Source organism: Zea mays, chromosome 2 (assembly GCF_902167145.1).
Source record: "Zea mays cultivar B73 chromosome 2, Zm-B73-REFERENCE-NAM-5.0, whole genome shotgun sequence".
Taxonomy (NCBI): domain Eukaryota; kingdom Viridiplantae; phylum Streptophyta; class Magnoliopsida; order Poales; family Poaceae; genus Zea; species Zea mays.
In genome coordinates, this window is record NC_050097.1 from 178,095,221 (window position 1) to 178,120,254 (window position 25,034).

A 25,034-nucleotide genomic window follows, 5' to 3' on the forward strand; every position below is an offset into this window, starting at 1 on the left:
GGATAGTTTGTCTACATGGAGTACCTAAGAAGATCGTGTCTGATCGAGGATCACAGTTTACTTCTCGATTTTGGAAGAAGTTGCATGAGAGTTTGGATACAAAGTTGAATTTTAGTTCAGCCTACCATCCCCAGACTGATGGACAGACAGAGAGAACTAATCAAGTGCTGGAAGATATGTTAAGAGCTTGTGCTCTCAAGCATGGTGGCAGTTGGGAGAAGAGCTTACCCTATGCTGAGTTTTCTTATAATAATAGCTACCAGGCCAGTTTGAAGATGTCACCATTTGAAGCTCTATATGGTAGAAAATGCAGGACTCCACTGTATTGGGATCAAACTGGAGAAAGACAGTTCTTTGGGCCTGAGCTTATACAAGAGGCAGAAGAACAAGTTCGAATGATAAGGGAGAATTTGAGAACTGCGCAGTCAAGACAGAAAAGCTATGCTGATACCCGGAGAAGACTGCTTGAGTTTAAGGAGGGAGATTATGTCTATTTGAAGGTGTCACCACTCCGGGGTATGAGAAGGTTTAAAGTCAAAGGAAAATTGTCCCCTCGCTTTATTGGACCCTTCTTAATCTTAAAGCGAGTGGGAGAGGTTGCATACCAATTGGAGTTACCAGATCACCTTGCAGATGTTCACGATGTTTTTCATGTATCACAACTGAAGAAGTGCCTCAGGGTACCTGAGGAACAACTACCAATGGAGGACCTTAGTGTTCAAGATAATCTGACCTATGCGGAGTATCCTATCAAGATTCTTTATACTTTGACTCGAGTTACAAGGAATAAGGTTATAAAGATGTGCAAAGTTCAATGGAGTCACCACGATGAAGATGAAGCCACCTAGGAAAGAGAAGAAGAGCTTCGCATAGACTTCCCCCACCTTTTCCCTAGATCTTAAATCTCGAGGACGAGATTATTTTTTAAGGGGGGTAGGATTTGTAATACTCAAAAGTGTAATAGAAGAGGATAGAGATAATCTCAATAGTTTGTGGTCTCTACGGTTCATTACATGTGATCAACACTAGTTAAAAGAGGATAATTAGAACCAAGAACACATAAATAACATGTGCATCATGCTGGACATTATTTGGTGTGCATTTTGTGACAATAAAAATAAATAAATAATAACATGAAAACATAATAATGAGAAGAGAATTGGATTTAATCCCAAAAGTGCAAATTGGGGGAAGATTGGAAATAATAAATACTATACAAGACAAAATATATGGATCAATAAAAGACTACAGTACTAGCATGTTTATTTTGTATATTTAACTTATGTACAAAGTTCACATTCATATTTGAATTCAATTGGAAATATAAAAATGAAAGGAAAAAGAGACACATAAAAGAAAAGAGAAAGGAAAATGACTAAATAAAAAAAAGATAAAACCTCATATGGGCCAGCAACTACCCTATTCGGCCCATTTTCCCTTTACCGCGCGCCGGCCCACCCTTCCATTTCCTTAACCTGCCGCGCCTCATCCAGCTGACGTGGGGACCCCACGGGTCAGTTTCTCTACGTGGGCGCGCGACCTTGTCGCCAACGGGAGGACCGCGACTGGGCTCTTCGCGCGCTACCAGACCCCGGCGTCACTTCCAGGTGGGCTCCATCGTCAGGGCCATCTCCTCCCTCGTGCGCCGTAACAAGACTTCCGCGCATGGCTGGGAGGCCCCCCCCCCTATTCCACCGGAACCCGCGTGATTCTCGGGCGGTCCCCTCCTGGCGATCCGAGGTGCTCGCGTTCAACCTCCTTCTGCCCAAAGTATAAAGCCGACCCCCTTCCTCCGTGCATCCATCCCGTCTGTCGCCATTGCCGTGCTAGCAGAGAGAGAGTGAGGGAGGACCAAGAGCCTCGCCGGTGAGAAGGGAGAGTGTGTGGGCGCAGTAATCCGGGCGGTCCTTGGTGAATCGCCGTTCTGCCCAGTGGGGATTCACCCTGTGCTTCGCAAGAACGGCGGGCCGGCGCACCGCCATCGCCACTGAACCACCTGGCGTCCATCGCTCCATCCAGAGACAACCTGTTCGCACCTGGGTACCGGTAAGTTCCCAACCAAGGAAGAGCGATGTTACTTTCACGTTAGGCAAATCGAACTGTGCTCCGTTGTGGCAGCATGCGCGGAGCTCGTCGGGGCTAGCGGGATCGCTCAACGATCTCCTATGGAGATCACCGTTGTCTGTCTGTCGAGAGGTAGGAGAAGGTACCTGGGCCGTTTGATCTGTGCTGGACGTTTGGGATTAGAAGCTGGGGCGTCGTGTGGTTAAAAGTGAATCAGAACCGTTGATCGGGGGACCGACGGATGGGCCGGTCCCTGCCATCCAACCCGCAGTTAGGCTATGGACCGTTGGATACAGATCCAAGGGTTTCTGAAGAATTCCGGTTCATTTTAAGTAAGATCTGATCTCGGCGCTTGTTGTCTAATCCAACGGCCCTGGATCCGCGATACCCCTTCGTCGTTTCATTTTACATAAGAAACCCCGGGGTTAAAGGATATCAACCCGCCCTCCTAGTTTGACCGTGGCTGTGTCTTAGCGCATTTTGCAAGATAGCCCCTGGTTTTCCTAGAATTTGGCGCCTATTCCAGAGAACAAATAAAACCAGAAAAATGAATTTAGAAATAGATTTTTAGTACAAATTTAATTGCAGAAACTTGTTTAATTCATAGAAAATGCATATGAACTCCAAATTGGACCATTCCAGTTCCTATAATTTTGTAATATTATTATCTATTAAATAGTACCACTGTTTTTACATGAAATACACCTTTAAATTTATTTCCCACTTAATCTTATATTAAATGCATAAAACCTTAGAAAATTCATAACTTGAATTCTATAACTCCAAATTTAGTGATTCCAATTCCTATGATCTCATTTTAATGTGTAGATTTTTACTGTATATTTTATTTACATGTTTGATGTGATGTTAATTTATGATATGTTATGTATGTATTGTGTTTACGCGAGTAGACGAGCAAGCCACTGTGGAATCTGAGGTTCAACAAGTAGAAGTAGCTGAGCAGGAGCTCATTGAAGGCAAGTTGTGCCCTTGATCACTTCTTTTACCCATTCATGTTCTTATTAATCATAATGATCTGCATAGGTTAATTTTGCTGGGACCCAATAGGATACCCTAGATTTTGACTATCTTTATACCTTGCTTCACCACTGGTTTTACTACTAAGTTTTTGGGTAGTACATGCTATTGCTTTATGTGGATTTGGGTATAAAGATATTTATCACTCATTTTTACACTTGTTATTATCTGTTCATTATTTTATGTTCATGATAAGATCATTATGTTAATGGGAACATGGAGAACCACCCGGGAAAACAGTGCTACCACAAGGGTTTAATGGGACGCCCTTGGCTGATTAACTAGGAAAGCTAGTGGAGGGCTACCTTACCCGAAAGGGGCAAGGGCAGTAGGGGAGTGGTCAGTGTAGGGAGGTCCTTGGTTGATTTTGCTGCGATGGCGGTCAGGCAAGAACCCTGCACTGGAGCTTCCTATAAACTGTAGCGGGTAGTCTGAAGCTAGTGGAACTTTGTAAAGGCCTCGTAGTGGTACCCTGCCTCGCTTCCTTGGTAGAGGTGTATGGAGTCTGATCAACTCCGTGGCAAATGGGTAACACGACTTGTGGGTAAAGATGCGCAACCTCTGCAGAGTGTAAAACTGGTATACTAGCCGTGCTCACGGTCATGAGCGGCTCGGACACTCACATGATTAAATTATGGAACTTAAACTTAACCTGTCATGTCATTGCATTTGGGATTATTTTATTATTACTTTTACTTATTATTTCTAAGGTTTGGTATTTACTTACACTTAGTAATTGCTAATAAAATTTTGACCAACTTATAAAAGCAATGCTCAGCTTCAGCCTTATATCATTGATCAGCCTTACACTTCATGAACTCCCACCTTTGGTGAGTTCATGCCACATTATTCCCCACAACTTGTTGAGCGATGAACGTATGTGAGCTCACCCTTGCTGTCTCACACCCCCCCCACAGGAGAAGAGCAGGTGGTTCAGGAGGAGCCACAAGGCGAGGAGTATGATCTGATCTAGGTGGCGTTTCTCAGTTGACATCTGCGCCGACGATCCTTAGTTCGTTTTATACTCATTATTTTTATTTTGTAATAAGTCTTCCGCTATGTAATAAATACTCTGATTATTGTGACATTTATCTCTATACACTCTGTTATTGTATATGTTGTCTTCTTGGCGCATGTATGAGATGCACCTGGCTTTGTTCCTTAAAGCCGGGTGTTACAACACGTTAGCCTCCACTTCAACTCAAACTCCTGTCGCCACGTCAGAGCTCGGCGCCATAGGCTATGGCGCCGAGCAGTGTTACCTCAGTGCCATAGGCTATGGCGCCGAGCAAATGGTTCAAAAATGCATATAAAATTTCTGGGGGTCTAAATGTAAATTTTTGTCACAAAAGGGGCTAAAAAACAAAAAATTCGGACGATGGCACGCAGGGAGAAGGAAGAGAGCTGCATGGAGTGAGAAGGGGGAAGGGAGGGAGGAGAACCTGGCGGCCGAGGGAGATATGACCTAACCCTAAAGTTGTTGGGTTGGGCTGGGACCAATTAGTTGTGGGCTTAATCATCTTGGCGTCCATCATCCAGCGATCACCAGACCAGGTATCGGGACTGAACAACAAACGAGCAGGGAAACAAACGGGCACAGCGAACCAACTTATCAGTCGCAGCAGTAGATAGACGAGCTTGATCAAGAGCATCGACGATAGTTTTCATCGTATATATATGCAGCACATTTTAGCATCAACAATTCAACATGTGAGGGCCCTCACATGAAACAGACGATTGGAATCAGGACGGCGGTTGGAGCTAGCAGGAGAGCAGGGCTATGGTATGCTTTGCTAGCTTAAGTAGTGCCGAGGACGCGTAGGTTCCACTTCCATCCAATCCAAAGGAATTTGGAAGCTGGGTTCGTGGTTCTAGCTAGCTTTCTTGGATGCGATGTTCAATCGCTCACCCCTTGTGATATACTGTACTACTATAGTCACATTCAGGAGTCGCCGTGAAATTAAAGGGGCATAATAGTAAAGTAATATGGATAGCCAAAACAAAACACATCTTGTTTCTTCGATGAGGGGGGTAAACAGTTGTTTGCTCGCAGTTAACAGTCGAACAAAACGGTAGTAACATCATCGATCTACCTCATTTTTATCCCGATTCAGGAATCATTGAAGAAGCGTACGTCCACGCGTAGGTGCCCTGCAGGTTGATGCAGGAATGACAAAGCAGGTAGCAACGAAGGAATTGTACCTTATTCATAAACACATTGTTTCAAACATTGCAATAATTACCCAGAATGTAATCACCATGAGCTTTCGCCTGCATTTCTGCACATAATCTAATCATAAAAATGAATACACCAGATCAAAATGATGTAAAGCCGCATCACCTTAACATACTTTGTCGACAATAGCCGAACTGGTTTACACAGACAATGGATAACATATTCTGTTGACAGAAAAAAAAAACTGGTTTCACCAAACCGAAGGACAACATACTCTGTTGACAGACACGAAACTGGTTTCACAAAAACAAAAAACAAAAAAGAGGCAAATGTGCGGCGAAGTAAATAACAAAAGGGCCATATGCAAGTTCAGTTTTCAGCTCTGTTTGCTGAGGAAGATGGCGATGGGGTCGCCGGGTGATGGTGGGTTCTTCTCTAGCAGCGAAGCATGTTCACCAGCCTTAGCGCGAGCAGCTTCGTCGGAAGCGGAGAGCACCTCGACTTGCTCAAGGCCCAGCTGCCTCTTGATCAGCTCCAAGTTCTCCCGGAGAACATCCATCTCACCGAATGGAAGCTTCAAGTCCAGCGCCTGAGGACCAACCTCCTTTGCCTCGTCCTTCTTCAGCTTGATGAAGGGCATGCACAGCTTCTGAACCTGCTTCAGGTTCATTTCCTGCCCGATGGGGCACTCCTTCAGAGCTTCTGCTATTTCCTGATCGGGTGAGAAGGAGCGGCTTTGGCTGTCGAACTTGGACTGCAGCACCCTCAAGCACTGCTCTTTCCATCCAGAGTAGTGCTCGTTCACATATATGAGACCAATGCTCATCTTCTTTTCCTCGGACGGAGGTGCCGGTGCAGCTCCCTTCTTAGGCTTCTTAGAACCAGACTCTTGCTTCTGAAGCAGTTTCCTCATCAAAACTATGGAATCCTGCAGGTATTTATTTGCAATTCTCAGTGTAGGATCCGGGGTGTCTGCGACTGGCCAGCCAGCTTTTATTGCAAAGCCTTCTTTCTTCATGATCTTCTGCCACACGTGCTCGGCATAATGTGGGCAAATGGGGGTGATAAGCCTGGTCTGGACATCCATAAATCGCCACAACAGATCACGGTTCATGCCTGCTGCACCACAAGAGAGCCTGTACTCATCTCTAGCCAATTGGAGGTCATAGAACCCAGACTTCAGGGCGTCTCTGAACATGAAAGCATTGTAGCTCTTCTCAGTTTCTTTGATTGCAATGTTCATCTCGTTTGAAAACACACGGTCAGCATATGTAGTGGGCGGCCCAGTTCTTAATTTAGATTCAGCAGCTGTAACCTCCTCCATCCATGAAATTTCTTTTGTAAGCCTCATAACAGCAGAATTTGCAGTTTCAGTGACAAAATTTGCATCATCCATACCATCGCCAGCATCAGCAAGGGCAAATCTAGTGGCATCAGAAGAGTACTTTTTTATGGCATCTTCCAGAGTTAGGAAATTCCCTGTGGACTTGGACATTTTCTCAGAGTTAAGCATTAGATGCCCATTGCAGCGGAAACCAATAGGCCAGTGGTGCTCAGGAAGAAGTGCTGTATGATTGTATATGCAGAATGTCAAATGGTTTTGAATAAGGTCTTTACCAGACACACGGATATCAAATGGATACCAATACTTAAATTCCTGTTTCATCTTGTTCAACAGAGCGGCAGGGATCTCGCTTTTTGGTGCCGGGCCATCACAAAACACGAAATCCCAGACTTCATCTGTCATTTCTTCTGGCCTTACTGAAGATATTTCTTTCCCATACATATTACCATTTTGCAAAAGGTGTGCAACTGTATAATAAGCCATGTATAGAGTAGAATCAGAAAGAGATTCTACAAGGAACTGCTCATCCCATGGAATTCGAGTACCGAGTCCAAATGAACGTGAACAAGCCCACTGGTTCAGCCAGCCCAGCGTATGTTCAAAACCATTGCGGGTTTCAGTTGAGAATGTATTCATGCGGTCCAAACATTTGACTGCCTTCTGCTTCCATTCAGCCTCGCCATAAGTTATATACCACTGATCAGTGAGGGCAACAACACATTCATCACCAGATCTAGACATGACCTTCTTCTCCGGCTCACTATACAACACAGCTGTGCCTTCTTCCAAAAGCTTACTTTTAATCAGCGGTTTCGCTTCCTGAACCTTTCTACCACTGAACTCACCTACAATCATTGTTCCATCAGTAAATCCCTTCAGATATGTCATTCTTTTTGCTTCAGCAAGCTTCTCCTTGTCGTTCTGGCTTTTAATCTTAAGATCATGGCAAACCTTCTCTGCTGACTTGTCTCCAAATTCAGGAATGTGGATTATTGGTATAATCTCATAAGGAAGAACCCACTCATCTTTCACTCCATACTTTGCTCTCAATGCTGGCTTTGTGACTAAATCTTGCAGTGCCATGAAATCATCAGGTGAATCACTAGGGACACTAGTCACAATGCCAGTACCTTTGTCAGTCAAGACAGTGAGCATTGGAAGAGCATATATTGTTTCATTGAAGGCAAGAGGAGATTTCAGTGGCAAACCAATCAAATCACTGCCAGATAGCTCACATAAGCAGGTTGGTTTTTCAGGGACCCTGGATAGGTGTTGGTATGCAAGATTAAAAGCAGACCTTGCTGTAAGGATGAAGACATCAGTGTCATTAATCTCAAAAGCACCATACATTCCATCAGGAAGGACCCAGCAATTTGTCTGTCCATACATTGTCTCGGGTCTTAGTGTAGCAGCTGCCAAGTATACCTTCCTCCCTTCCAATGACTTCAGCTTGGGAGGAAAAGGTGATATCACCTCCATTTTAATCAAGACGTATTCTTGTGGCTGCACACCTTCACCTGTTGCCCTATCATGATCAGCACAAGGTTGGCCATCCAACGGAGAGTAGATTGTGTACCTCATGTCTTTAACAACTTTGCCCAATTTCTTCAGCTTCCTCATCTGCCACTTAACAAAAGCATCATAGTATGGATTCATGTCAGTAGTTATGAATGACCTCCTCCAGTCACAACCCAAGCCAAATTTCTTGAGAACCTCCTTTGCCAGCGGAGGGAAGTGAGTCAACCAATGATAAGGATCTTGAAATCTGGCAATTTCTTCATCATCTAGACCAAAGCTCTTCATGATCTCCCACTGGTACTTTTGTGCACCAGCCTTTGCAGTAGCCTTGGACTTCTTCCCCTTAAACTTATCTGGGGCAACAACATCAGCCTGGTCAGCCTGGGTAGCATCTGCTACTGCAGCACTAGAACCCTCTGCCACAGGAAACACCGGAGGATATCCATATTGTTGGATTTCCCTAGCTAGCTTATCTGCGGAGGCCTTGATGGGCATTCCAGTGCAGTGGAAAGCAAAGGGCAAAAGAACATTGGAGCCACGAAGCCTGTGGTATGCAGCACCAAACTCAAGCTTGGACAATGAGAAGGCATGACCCAGATGCAGCAAGCCATTCATGTAAGGGTATGGAAAGTTCCCAAAGAATTTTTCCCCGGGGCTTGGAGAGTCATTGCCAGGATCAGCCTGAAAAACCGTGTTCTCATCCCAAAACTTCTGGACCTCCAGTTCATTGTTGAGCAAAAAGTCTGTCCGGGCACGACTCTTAGGTTCATCAGGATTCGTTGACATTTTCCTGGAACATCAACAAAAAAGAACGTCAAACATCAGCGTCTCAAATTGATTCTTTTAACTCAACTAAATTCATATCTGAAGTGTAAAAGAGAGAAGAGCTAACAGAAGCATGAAACATACAGAAACAAACATTTATTTTTGGACGAAGTACAGCATCACAATTCACAATCTCTCTTAACTCGACTGAATTCATATCTTAAGTGTAAAAAAAGAGAGCTAACAGATGCATGAAACATACTTAGCATCCGTTCTGAATGAAATATAAAATCCCAATTTGATATTAACTCAACTGAATCCACATCAGTAACTCAAAAGGAGAAGAGATAACAGTAGCATGAAACACACAGAAATAAACCTTTGTTTATAACCAGGTATACCATCACAGTTTGATTGTAGTTCAACTGAATCCATGTTTTAACTTTTAAGTGTAAAGAAGAGAAGAACTAACAGATGTATGAAACATACAGATGCAAGCATTTATTTTTTAAAGAAATAGACCATCACAGTTTAATGTTAAATGAACTGAACTGATATCTGAAGTGTAAAGAAATGGAGAAGCTAACAGACACATGAGAAAAACAGTAATGCACATTTACTTCTGATCAAAGTATAACATCAGGAACTGCCCCCCCCCCCCCCAACAAACACACACACACAACCCCTGTTCTAAGAAGCGAGATGTGTGCGGATATAACATGAGACAAACTGTTCATTCGATTTAGTCTAACTCCAAATTTATTTTGGCACATGAATAGATTTCTACTGATAATTCTGCCGCTATCATCCACGTGGCAAGAGATCTTCAATATTTTTGTCCAAGTTTTATAGGACGGAGATTAGACCTGCTATGTTGTATGGTGTAGAATGCTGGCCTACAAAAACATGGCGTGTTCAAGTTCAACAGATAAGTGTTGCAGAAATATATATGTTACGTTGGATTTGTGGCCATACAAAAATGGATTAAGTCTGAAACATAGTTATTAAAGCGGTAAGGCGATTTAAGGCGAGAGCTCCCTTTTTTATCTTTTAAGCGAAAAGGCGTAAGGCAAGGCGACGCCTTAATTATATATATAAATATTAAAAATTAGACTAAATATTATTTATATATATCACTAATTTGAAAGTAATAAGCATGCTAGCACAATTGTAAGGCCTAGTAGGCCCATTTCAGCGTACTAGAAAAGAGAAACATGAAAAAGAAAAAAGAAAAATAAAGAAGCCCACAACTAATTGGTCCAGCCCAACCCAAAAACTTTAGGATTTGGTCATATCTCCCTCAGCCGCCAGCCAGGCAGCCTCTCCCTCTCAGCCGCCAGGTTCTCCTCCCTCCCTTCCCCCAGCTCTCTCCTTCTCCCTCCCTGCAGCTCTCTTCCTTCTCCCTGCGTGCCACCGCCGCCACGACTTGCGAGTCCTGCGCTCCGCCGCCTCCTCTTCACGCGCCTTACTCCGTGTGCGCCATCGCCGCCTCCTCCTCCTCTTCCCCGCGCTTTACTGCGAGAGCAAGGCGACAGGACGCCTTACACATTCCAGCTCGCCTTACCGCTTAATCGTCGCTTTAGCGACGCTTAAGCGATGCCTTGATAACCTTGGTCTGGAATGATGATATATGCAATAGGATAGGGGTAGCACCCAATTGAAGAAAAGCTTGTTTAACATCGGTTGAGATGTTCAACGGAGACCTCCAGAGGCGCCAATGGTAGTGAGATCCTAAGGCGCAATAGCAATAAAAAGAGAGGAAGCGGAAGACCAAAGTTGACACGGGAAGACGCAATAAAAGGGGACTTAAAAGGATGAAATATACCGAAAGATTTAGCTTTGAAGAGGGGCTTATGGAAAACAACTATCCATGTGCTCGAACCTTGACTTGTAGGTTCTATTGGGTTTTAACACTAGCCTATCATGTCTTGCTTGGGATAAAAGGCTTTGTTGTTGTTGTATGAATGAACTATGAAGTCACATCCACCAAGCAAAGGGATCTGCACTGAAAAGGATGAACTGAACTACCCGGCCCGTCACAGGCTCACAGCAAGGTAGGAGATGCGGATGGACATCACTTCCTCTCCTCTCCACACCGCTCGCGCTAGAAACAACCCCACCAAAGCAATTGACAAGCAGATCAATGACAACAAGACAACCCTGTCTAACCCCACAAGGAGAAGGTAGAACATTTTCCAAGAAATTCGGTAATATAGAAAAAAAACAAAATAACCAAAAGTACAGTACACATATATTACATGTGAAAGGTCTAAGTTCAAAAGGCGCATGAATTACAATATAAATACTACTGTTCTAGGATGATTCGCTGATTCATAAAAGATAAAGATGCTTACAATCTTACTATGACATCTGCTTAAGTGCTTATGGCCACGAACCGAATTGCCCTATCGATCATTGGGACTTACTACACATTGCCAGCCAACTAGGCAATTACAACTGACCGAGCACTGAACAAGCAGGGAAAATAACTTGGGGGGGGGGGGGGGGGGGGGGACTAACCCTACGTTCCCGCAACAGATGCTCCTGACGACGTCCTTGATTCCCCGGTTCGGGAACTTGCCCTCCGAGGCTGCAAATTCGACCACAATCAATCATCACGACCAAATGAGAAGAATCCTAAACAGAAAGCAGGCTCGTACATAATCGAACAGGACCAAGAAACAAGTATGAGAACCTAAACGCACGAGCTCGAGGGTCTGCTTGCAAATATACTTGCCGGCGAGGGGACTCGCGATGCGCGCCAGCGCCCCCAGGGCCTTCTTTGTCGTCGGACGTCGGCACGACCTGGAGAACGTACCGCGGCTGGCCGGCTGCTGCGTGCGTGAGGCGGCGGCGGCCGTGCGTGGGTAAGCTAGTAAACCTGAATCAAAACCATCCAATAAATTACCCATACCAACAAAACATCTGTTCAGTGCAAACTATTCAGTTAAGTCACCACCATTGAGAGGACACCACATAAGTTAGGTGTCGTTTTGAATGCCGGCTTTATATAATAGAATGTATTTTTTTTGTTCAGACCATATTATGTGATCAATTATAGAAATTTGTCTAACTGTAGTTTTGAGGAATATAAAACATCCTTTATATTTGAGACACTCATGCCACCAACCTCAAAGCTAGTAAACATTCGGTGTGATCAAATATGGTGGGTGTAAGGGACAAGTTAGATGAGTAAGGTACATATCATTTCTCGGGCGATGTCAAAAAGACAGTTACCATGGCAGACAACCAGGCAACGTTTGTCACTTATGGGGTAAGATTTGCATATTTTAATGGTTGCACAACCAAGATAGGATGTCTCAGTAACACACATGCAAAAGTATCAAAGGGCTAGAAATAGTTAGCAAGCACTATGTGATTGCTCAATCAAAAGATTCCTCGGTCCGTAGTTTTCTTAATGAAATGGAGTGAATCAGAAATCAATAAATTTGGCATTCACAGAGATCTAAACAAGCTTCTACGGGTAGAGGGAGCTTACCAGCTTAACGATGCGGTCGCGGAGCTCGTAGGTGAGCACGACGACACCACTGCGGGCGAGCGCGCTGCGGCCTGCGGCTCCGGGCGAGCGCTGCGGCGGCCTGCGGCTCCGGGCCTCCGGCGCTCCGCGGCTGGCGCCTGGCGGTGGCGGGCGACGGGGCGAGCGCGCTGTGGCCGCTGTGGGCGGCTGCGCCTGGCGGTGGCGGCCTGGCGAGCGAGCGCGCTGGCGGGCGAGCGCCTGGCGGTGGCGGCCTGACGGGCGAGCTGGAGCCTGGAGAGGACAGAGGAGGGCAGGAGCAGGAGGCGCGGGCCGCGGGCGAGCGCGCTGCGGCGCTGGAGCTGGAGCCTGGAGAGGTGGTGCGGCCGCGCGGTACCAGGACGGACAGCAGGAGAGCCAAGCGGCGGCTGGAGCTAGGGTTGGGGCTGGGCCCGACGATGGGCCTCTAGTGGGCCGCAACTTCCGACCGGGGCTGCCTCCTAGATATGTCGTCGAGGTGTTGGATGTTTGCCGGCGGTGTCTCGGCGACGAGGGGCGTGGCCTGGATGAAGGTCGTCGTCGTCGAGGAGATGAAGGGACGAGGGTCGAGCAGACGAACGACGGCGGTCGAGGGAGGACGGCGGATATCTGGGCGCGCGACTGGGTTTTTGCGCGCGCGGGAGGAAAGGGAAGGTAATTAGGGAATTGTTGGAGTGCTTGTTTTCTTGTTTTTTTCCTAAAACATGAATTTGGGAATGAAATTAAGGAGCTGTTGGGATGCCTTCAGGGGGGTGTTTGGTACCCTATTTGGTAGTATAGGGTTTAAAATTAGACCTTTGTGCAAGTTGGGGGTCGAAAAATGGACTTTGGGACTGTTTGTTTACCCCAATGGATTATATAATCTGGATTATTTTTGCAGGATTATATAATCTGGATTATATAATTTGGATTATATAATCTGAGTAGTCATGTTTGTTTACCCAGATTATCTGGCGTGTTTCTGTTGGGTGGCAGGCTTCTCCGATCCGATAGGCGCAAAAACGATTCGGTAGATTATAATGGCAATGGTGGGTAATTTCTAGGAAACTTGAAAGGGTAGTGGGAAGTGGGAAAAAAATAATCTGAAATAAGCACCTCCTCACTTGCTTATGGATTATCATAATCCAAGGGCTTAGATTATATAATCTGGGCAAATAAGCTAGACTGTTTGTTTGTCTCTTAGGATTATTTAATCCAGATTATATAATCTGGGAGGTAAACAAACAGGCCCTTTATCTATTAATAATCGGTCTCCCTAAGGGTCTGCTTCTTTAAAACACTAGTTTTATATGCAGTGCGTCACATAATAGCAAGTTTAATAGTATAGATCATAATAGGCTTTATAATATTATAATGTCACATATAACTGACTAAAAGTCTACTCATATAATAATTATTCCATAATATAATCTATATATTTAATACTTCTTCTCGTAAAGTGTCTTATAGTATGTGAGCGGCCCATTTTAAGCTGCCTATTAGTGAGCGGCTGTTGAGCTCTAAAAAGAGCAGTGCAGACGGTCCGGCCCCGAGGCCGGACGGTCCGCGGTCCGGACTGTCCGCGGTGGTGACGCGGACGGTCCGCGCGCGCAGAGTCAGTTAGGGTTCCTAGTTTCTCGCGGGATTTGTTACCTAAAACCGCGGGATTAACTCGGGAAACAGTTGGAAACGGATCCAGACCTCCCCCTTTATATAGATGAAGGGCTACGGCCGATTGAACCCCCAACAATCGAACAAATCAAGTCTATTACTCGTTTTTACCTTATGCATTAGGAGTAGTTCTAGTCTATTTCTAGTTTAGCCCTAGTTTAGTATTCCAATCCCCAAATTCTCCGCCTCTCCTCGACTCTACGTCGATTAGAGGAGTCTAGGTCGGCCTGCCCGAGCCTAGACAACTCCTAGGATCTCTCCTCCCCGACGGGGTCCCTCCCGGGAGCGAGATCCAGGCGCCGTCGGCGATCTTCCGCCGCCCCTACGCACGTGCGGACCGTCCGGCCCTAGGGCGCGGACCGTCCGGCCGTTAGGCAGGGAATCCTAGCTCCTGCACCAGGTCGCGGACCGTCCGGCCCTATGTCGCGGACCGTCCGCTCTTGTGCAGAGAGCACCGCCACGCCTCGCACCAGGCCGCGGACCGTCCGACCCCTGCGCGCGGACCGGCCGCCCCTGTGCAGAGGGCACCGCCGCCGGTTCTTCTTGAGTGATTGGCGCTCCGAAAAAGCGTCAACATACTTTTTGGCGACTCCGCTGGGGAATAGGTGTCTAGATCTGCTAAAAATCGGCCCATAAATGGCCGGTTCTAAGGATCACACCAAGATCTCCACTACCAACATCATTAAGCCGGCCATGGAGGCGCTCCCGGCTGATGACCAAAGGCCCTTTGAAGACCTCGTAATGCACGATGAGAAGGAGGTGATGCGGCAATGGAACGAACAACGCGACAAGGAAGAGGCGAAACTGCCGCATAAACTCTCCGAACGGCGCAAGGAGGCGACGGACAATTACTTGTCACACTTCACGGCGGATCGCCACCAGAAGATCGTCCGTCAAGGGGAGATTGATATGGAATCTCTCCTACCTCCACTGCAGGGTCCCGCTGTAAGTACTCCAGATCTATCTCTTACGACTTTCATGGATCAACGAGGAGATCAGTTGAAGCGATATGTAGATGAATCTATTAAAATGCATTTACGTGCATACGAGAAATCAGCTGCTCCTAATTTTCCATCGCGAGAGTCTAATACAGTGCCACCCACGTCAAACACATCGGCTATAAACGGGTCACCTTTGACCCAGCCATCATATGGTATGCCGATGCACGCTTTCGTGTCACCATCACAGCCGCAACCAGTAGGCACGCGGCAGGTACTGGACGCGACCGGACCGTCCGAGCATCATCTCAGACAGTCCGGTTATACCGCGGACCGTCCGGCGTATTTCGCCGGACCGTCCGACCAGATGCAGGCCCGCACACAAAACACTCAGGTCGCACCGTACATGGCCGGACCATCAGGGTACAACCCTAAACACTTCGGCCCCATCACGGACCGTCCGGTGCATCACGCCGGACCGTCCGGATATGTTGCGGACCGTCCGCCATCTTACGTCGGACCGTCTGGATATGGCATGAACCGGCCGACGTATTACGCTGGACCATCCGACTCTACACGAGTCCATGCGCAGACTGCCCAAGTCACGCCATATATGGCCGATCCATCTGGGCACAGCCCTGGACCATTCGGCCCGATCGCAGACCGTCCAGTTCTTTACGATAGACGGTCTGGGTACGAGACTACCCACGTAGCACCATATACAGCTGGACAATCTGGATATACCTTCAGACCATTTGGCCAGGTCGCGAACCATTCGGCCTCTTACGCCGGACCGTCCGGATATGCATACGCAGAGCCGAGAGCTGCGCAATACGCACAGTTCCCACATTCATCGCAGCAACATTATGGTGCCCCACCAGCAACACATTATAATCATGCCATACCACCTCATGGACATAGGGCTGAATACTATTCGGCCACAAGAGAGCCTGAGGGGTATAGGACAGGAGCTGGTGACATTAATAGGACACCTAACACACACCTCAAACATACCTGAGAGGAAAGCCGACAGAGTAATGTCAGGCAACCTGAAATCTCCACCCACAAACTTAATGGATGGTCGCCAGACATGGCAGAGAGGGTCAGAGACGAGGTAGCCGGGATGTTCAGGGACAAACTCGGTGTTAGTGTGTCAGGTACAGGGCAATCGTATCGGAAGCCTTATAGCCACCGATTCGACACCGTGCCATACCCACAGGGAACTAGAATACCAGACTTCTCTAAGTTTTCTGGTGAAAGTGGGAAAAGCACACACGAACATATAAGCCAATTCATAGCACACTTGGGAGAATTGGCTGATGGGGAAGCCTACCGCGTTCGTTTATTCTCGTTGTCCCTTACTGATACTGCATTTGCATGGTACGCAGCTTTGCCACCAAACTCTATTAACTCTTGGGAAGAATTAGAGCAGAAATTTCATGAACACTTCTTCTCAGGAGAACATGAGTTAGAATTGGCTGACTTAGCTTCAGTCCGACAGGGGCCTGAAGAATCGGTTAATGACTATATCCGGAGATTCCGGGACACTAGAAACCGATGCTTTCAGATTCATGTCGCAGAAAAACAACTGACAGGGCTAGCTTTCAATGGGTTGCGACCCTACTTAAAAGAAAAATTAGATGGCACCCAATTCTTTTCATTAGTGCACTTACACCAGCGGGCTATGACCTGTGAAAGCCGAAGTAAGGAAACATCAAAATCGGCTAGCCATAAGATGCATCTAGTGGGATACGATAATTCGGACGATGAATCCACGGATGTATACACCGCCGAACTGGTTTGGCCAGGACAGGCTAAACCTTCAGCGTGTTCTGCTTTACATTCGATTCGAAAGAATCGACAAGAGGAAGTTAAGTTTACTTTTAATGTTGCCAAATGCGATAAAATATTTGACGAGTTACTGAAAAACGACAACATTAAATTAACTCATACTATTCCTCCTCCTGATGAATTAAAGAGGCGTGCTTATTGTAAGTGGCATAATTCCTTTTCTCATGCCACCAATGATTGTAATGTTTTTCGTCGACAAATACAATCGGCCATAAATGAGGGTCGATTGGCTTTTCAGGAGATGCAAGTAGACACACAACCCTTTCCTGTTAATACAATAGAACTCACATGCAAAAAGGTCTTGGTTCGGCCCGAAATGGCCGATAAAGGCAAAGGCAAGGGCATCGTCATCAGCAATCCTCGCATGTCAGATATATCACAAAAGGAGATTGCTCGAAAGGCTTCGGACGAGAAGGCTAAAAGGTCCGAAGACGCCGGGGGACAGGCACAGTTAATAAACCAAACACATCAGCCTAGCCCCAGCATCGTAGATGGTCCGGCACCTACGTGCGGACAATCCGGTGCTCAGACAAACGGTCCGGCTAACTCAGCCGGACAGTCCACCTATGACCAAAGGCGTCAACCTCTACACAAAGCAAGGAAAAAGACGCAAGATCAAAGCACATATAATCGGCTGATCAAAGTCGATCCTACTTTTGATCAGTTGCTCTCCAAAAATACTAGCAAAAAGACTGTTCCACGTGATCGGTCAACAAAGAAACCCCGGTCACCTGCTAAAACAAAACGGTCAAACAAAACGACCCGAAAGGCGACACAACAAGCATCGCCTATTCATTCTATGAGACCAGGGTACTTTCCACCTATTTACTCATCGTCGGTATATTATCCTATTCAAACATGGAACGACACGATGATGAATCCATGGTACATGTATAGTCCCTTCGTCTATCCAGACTGGGGGGGCACCTCCATTCTATTCCTTTTGATCCATTGATCAAATGGTCATGGCCGAGAAAGATACAATCCGAAACGGCCTTTATATTGGTGCTTTATTGAATAATCTTCATATCGAAAAGCCGGTGACCTACATCAGGTTTAGTTCATATGCTTTTGGTTCATCAACCTTCACCAAAAGGCAGGGGGCATATGTTGAGCTCTAAAAAGAGCAGTGCGGACGGTCCGGCCCCGAGGCCGGACGGTCCGCGGTCCGGACTGTCCGCGGTGATGGCGCAGACGGTCCGCGCGCGCGCAGAGTCAGTTAGGGTTCCTAGTTTCTCGCGGGATTTGTTACCTAAAACCGCGGGATTAACTCGGGAAACAGTTGGAAACGGATCCAGACCTCCCCCTTTATATAGATGAAGGGCTACGGCCGATTGAACCCCCAACAATCGAACAAATCAAGTCTATTACTCGTTTTTACCTTATGCATTAGGAGTAGTTCTAGTCTAGTTCTAGTTTAGCCCTAGTTTAGTATTCCAATCCCCAAATTCTCCGCCTCTCCTCGACTCTACGTCGATTAGAGGAGTCTAGGTCGGCCTGCCCGAGCCTAGACAACTCCTAGGATCTCTCCTCCCCGACGGGGTCCCTCCCGGGAGCGAGATCCAGGCGCCGTCGGCGATCTTCCGCCGCCCCTGCGCACGCGTGGACCGTCCGGCCCTAGGGCGCGGACCGTCCGGCCGTCAGACAGGGAATCCTAGCTCCTGCACCAGGTCGCGGACCGTCCGGCCCTGTGCCGCGGACCGTCCGCTCTTGTGCAGAGAGCACCGCCACGCCTCGCACCAGGCCGCGGACCGTCCGGCCCCTGCGCGCGGACCGTCCGCCCCTCTGCAGAGGGCACCGCCGTCGGTTCTTCTTGAGTGATTGGCGCTCCGAAAAAGCGTCAACAGCGGCCCACTTTTCTTTCTCTCTCCAATTCTCTTTCTTATTATACCTCCCCATTAACCTAACATGACATCTCTTGCAACTCCCTTACATCACCTTATTATACCTTATTACATCGTCTAATAGGTTGTTACACCACATTTGGCCCTGATAAGCCATCCAAACCCAACATGACATGAAGCTACACGTAGCACAACATTTTCACATAATACCACCTCGTTAATTAAAGGAGAACGAGCAACCAAGCGAGCTATAAAAAAGAGTCGTGCTATTTTTTAACTCATATCTTTTTGATTTTTTGGCTAAGATAAAGTATAATGTTTGTTTTTATCAATTTAATATCTGATATATGGCTATATATTTACTTTGATATTAAATTTATTTTTTATAGGTATATTAAATATGATTGTGTGCGGTCGCAGCAGCGTACATACGGTTATACTAGCTTATGTTTATGTAAAGCAAGTTCCAAGGATCTTGGAATGTCAAACCGACCAAGCTTTGCGGCCAAACCTTTTCTTTTCTATATATAAAAAATGGCTGCAGCTATTTCTGAACAATTAATAAGCTGGAAACATACTATCAAAACACTAGGGTGCTGTTTGGTTCACATATTTGTAATGTAATAAATAACAAATAACGTTAAATCATGTTTGTTTAAGTCCAACCGTAATTGGATACCACACTAGAAATTGATATCAGCCTATTCAAACTTGTTACAACTGGTAATCGAATGCAAACTGTTACGTTACCATTTATGTTACATTTTGGGAACCAAACGGCACCTAGATTACGTTGTTCAACAGATTGAACATATACCCCTTAGGTCTTGTTCGTTTGTGCCGGATTGGTGGGTCGGAACGATTACTAACCGGATTGTTTCTCTAATTTATATAAACTTTGATTAGATGGAACAATTCCGAGTGCAATCCGACACAAACGAACAATGCCTTAATTTATTCCTGAAACATATGCGTGTGGAACATCAAATTCAGAGAAGGACGTTCACTTGCAACGTACGGGAACTTTTTTAATCGCGATAATCATGCTTTATTTGGTCCGCATAATCTAATCTGGAGTTTTTGCTTTGCACGGCGAGACTGGAGTAGTGTTTTGCTTTATCCGCTGTTTTGATTCCAGATTAGGCACACGCCATGGATAAGGTTCCCAGTTTGGCTCGATGGGTTGGTGTGGACGTGTGTTGGAGACGACCGCGCCGGCCGGAGGTCAAGGCTGTTTATAGGGTCGTTTATTAAAGTTTGCAGATTAATAATCAAAAGGAAAACATGGTCTTCATATCTAAATTTCAGTAAAACTGAGAGCATTTGCTTAAAGAAAAGGTTGCCAAACATTTTGACTGGTCCTTGATATATATAGCTAGTAGTTTTCATCTTTTTTTTGGCGCGTACGAAAATAAATAATTGTATATTTGCACCATAACGTAGTATTTGCTGCCTGAAGCTTGCATTGTGGCACCTACAGCCTACCTGCATGACCTCATCCATGCCTTCGAACCATGGCCACATACTATTCTCCTCTAGTTGAAACAATTGTACGTGAGAGCAACTGAACTAAAGATCCCGACACGAAGAACCATGCATGGTATATATTACTCCGGTGAAACCAACTCGAACCTTGTATGCTAGTAAGAAGGTGCCTCTTAGCTTCTAGAAGAGGATCTGATACTATTTCAACACCTCTGGATAATGAATTAATCACACGACACGCGACAGAGCTATTTGTCACAGTAGTAGGTCCATCACATAGATCAACCACCCACCAATCCTGCATGCTACCCGCGTCCCGCACACCAAAACCGGGCGCGCTACCCGCTGCATTCTGCATTCGGTCAGTCCGCGCTACCCTATAACCTGCCACCACGGCTTTTTGCCGGTGCCATTTATCGCGAAATAGTCACCGTTATTTAGCGTTGTGACCAGGACTTTTCTTTGCCGATTATCTGACAAAAAAAATTTGACAAAAAAATCATTGTCAACGTACAGTTTACCGAGATCTCGTTATCGAGAATCGCATTCGACAAATCAACTGTGTCCGGTAGCGCACGTGGTGGTCCTCACATGTCCCACACGCTCCGGCCGACCGACTAAAACCCTAACGATTAACGTGATGACTAAAATATTAATGGAATTACTGAAATTGTAACGAAAGGGCTAAATAAGTGAATGATTGAGAATGTAATGACTGAAATCATAGCAGAAAACAAAATAACTGAAATTTTAATAGTAACAAAATGACTAAAATTGTAATAGAATGACTGAAATTGTAACCTAATGATTGATTGGTTTATCACCTTAGATGACGAATAGAGTATATATGCATATATGCTATTCGTGTTAGAAATATAGGCATTTTTCATATCATTTTAATTCTATAAATTAACATTATGGTGATGACATATAAAATATAATTAATCATGGAAATCATGATGTCAAAAATATACATAATAATATGGAACATGAGAATATAAAACATATGAATCATATAAATATAATAAGCATATAAACATGATACATGCAGCATAATGGAACAACTGAAAATAAATAGATATCAATATAAACAGCATGACTGTAAAATTAATACAAACAGGTATGATATATTAATAGCATGAACAGACATCATGATATGATATGACAAAACAGTTTGGATAAATTCATGGCTACATACGAAATAACAGAAATGAACATATGAAACATATATAATCTGCAGAACGTAAAACAGTAAGGATCTGAATTGATCATACCCTCCCATGCGCTCCAAGGATCCTGATCCTTGTCCAACTTCTCTTGTCATCCGTACGAGATGAAGACACCAGGAAGAATGTTCGGGTAGTCGCGTAGATGCTCCCCAAAAACCTAATTGTTGATTTCCCGTGCAAGGTCTCGATCGGCAAGGGCTTCGGAGGCACCTGCCCTCTCGCTCCTTTGTGCGCGCAGAGTTACGAGATGGAAATACCCACACTTGCGGCTGGACTATGATTCTAAAAGAGTTCTGTTCTGGTACCAAGCGATAGGAGTTCTCCCCCTTTTATCCTTATCGCGGAAGGGAAGCTGAAGGAGAAGAGTCTCGCATGCGGCTGATCAAGAGACGGGCATCTGAAAGGTTTAACCCGGAGTTGAAACTCCCGCGGTTAATGAGTGCTAAAAATTAACACAACTACACCACGCCCGCTCGCCGCCTGCCTGCCTCGCCACGCCCGGCCCGAGCCCGGCCCGGCCGGCGGCAGCGGCACGCGCGCGCGCGTGTGGCAGACCCGGTTCGTTTCTTGACTTCTCAAATTAAGAGGAATAATTCCCACCATATAAGTCAAGCCAACGACCCTTGAAATTCCAATATGGTACTATTGGTATTCTCCACCATTACACACCATAGAGTTTATTGAATAAATGGGCCAAGCCCATAAAAGATCCAACAATCCCCACCAAACTCTAGGGTTTGTAATGATGAAGTATCAGAATCACAATCCATTGATATACCAGTGTTTCGATGGAGACTGTTAAGTTGAACATCCATCTAGAATAAGAGTTTCACTCATTCACAACTGAACAATGGACTAAGCCTTGAATTGATAGTTTTGTGCGAGATGAGATTCACTCAAATCCTTTGCTGATACTAGGCTGCAAAAGGGCATCCCCGCTGTTTAGAAGCATATAAGTCACACTTCAGTGCCTTTCATGAGTATTTAGGGATTACCCAAGTCCCATAGACTGTGACCAACAGTCTGACTCATACAGGTGTATTCCTCAGAAGATGTTCTGTAGGACAACACCTCACCTTTATAAGACTCTTGGAATACATTAAGGTAAATACCATCCTACCTTATAGATAGGAAAGATGTACATCAGAAATGAGTTAAGGAAGGGATCTTTCCTCACAACCTACTCCTAGCTTGTTTCTTCACTCTACTTCACGGGATCTCCGATCACATAGAGCAGGTTACAACTATAGTAGATTTCACATATGTCTCATACTCATTTCTCTCGATGCACTTTCTATCACATTGCGTGACAGACCCTTAGTGAATTGATCTGCCAGATTATTCGATGTGTGGACATAATCCACCGTTATAACTCCGGAGTTTTTCAGCTTTCTGACAGATTTCAAACTTCTCTTAACATGCCTTGTAGACTTCATGTTATTCCTAGAACTGTTAACCTTTGTAATTACCGTTTGGTTGTCACAGTTCATGGAAATAGCCGGTATCGGTTTTTCAACTACCCGTAAATCCAATAGGAAATCACGGAGCTACTCAGCCTCAGCCCTAGCAGTGTTTAGTGCCGTGAGTTCTGCTTCCATGGTAGACTTCGTTAAGATAGTCTGCTTGCCAGACTTCCAGGAAGCAGCGCCACCTCCAAACAGAAACACATATCCGCTTGTGGCATAAAGCTCATCAGCATCAGAAATCCAGTTGGCATCACAATAGCCTTCCAGCACTTTTGGGTTTCCAGTATAATGAATATCGTATGTCATAGTACCTTTAAAATACCGCAACACTCTCTCAAGAGCACGCCAGTGATCATCTCCTGGTTTTGACACAAACCGACTCAGCTTACTCACAGCATATGAGATGTCCGGTCTAGTTGCACTTGCAAGGTACATGAGCGAGCCAATGATCTGGGAGTATGTCAATTGATCCCTTGCTATTCTTCGATTCTTTCTCAATAGCATGCTAGGGTCATAAGGTGTTGGAGCAGGATCACAGTCACTAAAACCAAAGCGACTCAATACCTTTTCCACATAATGAGATTGTAACAAAGTTACCCCACCATCACCTTCTCTAACAAGCTTGATGTTTATAATGACATCAGCTTCTCCCAAATCTTTCATTTCAAAAATGCTCGATAGAATATTTTTAACTTCCTCAATCACATTGAGATTTGATCCAAAGATCAAGATGTCAACAACATAAAGGCACAGCATAACAGACTCACCCCCACCATACCGATAATATACACACGTATCAGCTTCATTTACAGCAAAACCAACAGCTGTAAGAGTATTATCAAACTTTTCATGCCATTGCTTAGGTGCTTGTTTTAGGCCATACAATGATTTTATCAACCTACACACCTTGTTCTCTTGACCAACCGCAATGAACCCTTCTGGCTGATCCATGCAGATCTCCTCATCCAACTCTCCATTTAAGAAAGTTGTCTTAACATCCATCTGATGAATGATAAGACCATAAGAGGCTGCCACAACTATTAATGTGTGAATTATAGTCAATCGAGTAACTGGTGAGTAGGTATCAAAGAAATCTTCACCCTCCTTTTGGGTATATCCTTTGTGAAAGGAAATGTGCCCTTGGGCCATTTCTATAAGTATTTTGGTGATTAGATGTCCAACACATATTGAGTGAGTTCATATGTGCCAAGTGAGTGAGAAGTGTGAAATCAAGAACAAGGTATGTTTCTAGGCTTAGTGAATTGTTTTTGAATACTAACATGGTTATCTAAGTGCTAGAAACAATACCAAGAAAAGAAGATTTGAATTGGAGAAGAGTTGGTAAAGTACAGCCAACACCAGCTCGGGCCTGGCACACCGGACTGTCCGGTGGTGCACCGGATAGTGTCCGGTGCCCCAGGCTGGTCAACGGTGAACCGACAGCTCTCGGAAAACGGTGGAGCGACGCGGCTATAAATCACCGGACTGTTCGATGGTGCACCAGACTGTTCGGTGGTGCACCGGACTGTCCGGTGAGTCATCTGCGCACGCGTCCAAGTCATCGGCGATGAACTCATCGCTCTTGGGAAAAGAAAAAGGCGATGTGGTTATAATTCACCGGACTGTCTGATGAGTCAATGGCGCTAGCAGCCAACGGTCGTCCGCGAGATCAACGCGCGACACTGGTCCGCGCCAACGGTCGGTTGGGCACACCAGACTGTCCGGTGCGCCAACCGATCCCGAGGACCAACGGTCGACTGCGTCCGGTATGGAAGGAAATCGAGCACCAGACTGCTACAGTTGATGTCCGGTGGTGCACCGGAATGTCCGGTGCACCACTCGACAGAAGGCAAGAATTGCCTACCAAATTGATGTCCAACGGCTCCTAGCTGCCTTGGGGCTATAAAAGGGACCCCTAGGCGCATGGAGCAACACCAAGCTTACAAGAAACATCCTAAGACACCTAGACTATACATTCACGCAATCGGATCATCGTTCTTGAGATTTGAGCATTGTTCGAGTTGTAAACTCCTTGAACTGTGTTTGTGTGCTCATGGGAAACTCATTCTCAAAAAATGTTGTGTCTCTTGATTCCATGATAGTATCAACATACATACCAGACACATCAGATTTTATAATTAAGAACCTATA

The 25,034-nt window shown here is 45.6% G+C and overlaps 1 protein-coding gene across 3 annotated transcripts; it reads right to left on the reverse strand.

Moving 5' to 3' along the window:
• Positions 1 to 5,409: 5,409 nt before the first annotated feature.
• LOC103647355 (leucine--tRNA ligase, cytoplasmic) lies at positions 5,410 to 13,052 on the reverse strand. 3 transcript variants are annotated; one of them, XM_008671898.4, is made up of 4 exons: positions 12,406 to 13,052; positions 11,602 to 11,787; positions 11,427 to 11,496; positions 5,410 to 8,931 (listed from the first exon to the last, which is right to left on the reverse strand). In XM_008671898.4, the coding sequence occupies exon 4, from the start codon at positions 8,925 to 8,927 to the stop codon at positions 5,655 to 5,657; it is 3,273 nt and encodes a 1,090-aa protein (XP_008670120.1). In that variant the 5' UTR covers positions 8,928 to 8,931; positions 11,427 to 11,496; positions 11,602 to 11,787; positions 12,406 to 13,052; the 3' UTR covers positions 5,410 to 5,654. The 3 variants fall into 3 exon arrangements, with proteins under 3 accessions (XP_008670120.1, XP_008670119.1, XP_020404072.1); XM_008671897.4 differs by having other exon boundaries at positions 11,612 to 11,787; positions 12,406 to 12,759; XM_020548483.3 differs by having other exon boundaries at positions 11,644 to 11,787; positions 12,406 to 12,526.
• Between the last annotated feature and the right edge of the window lie 11,982 nt (positions 13,053 to 25,034).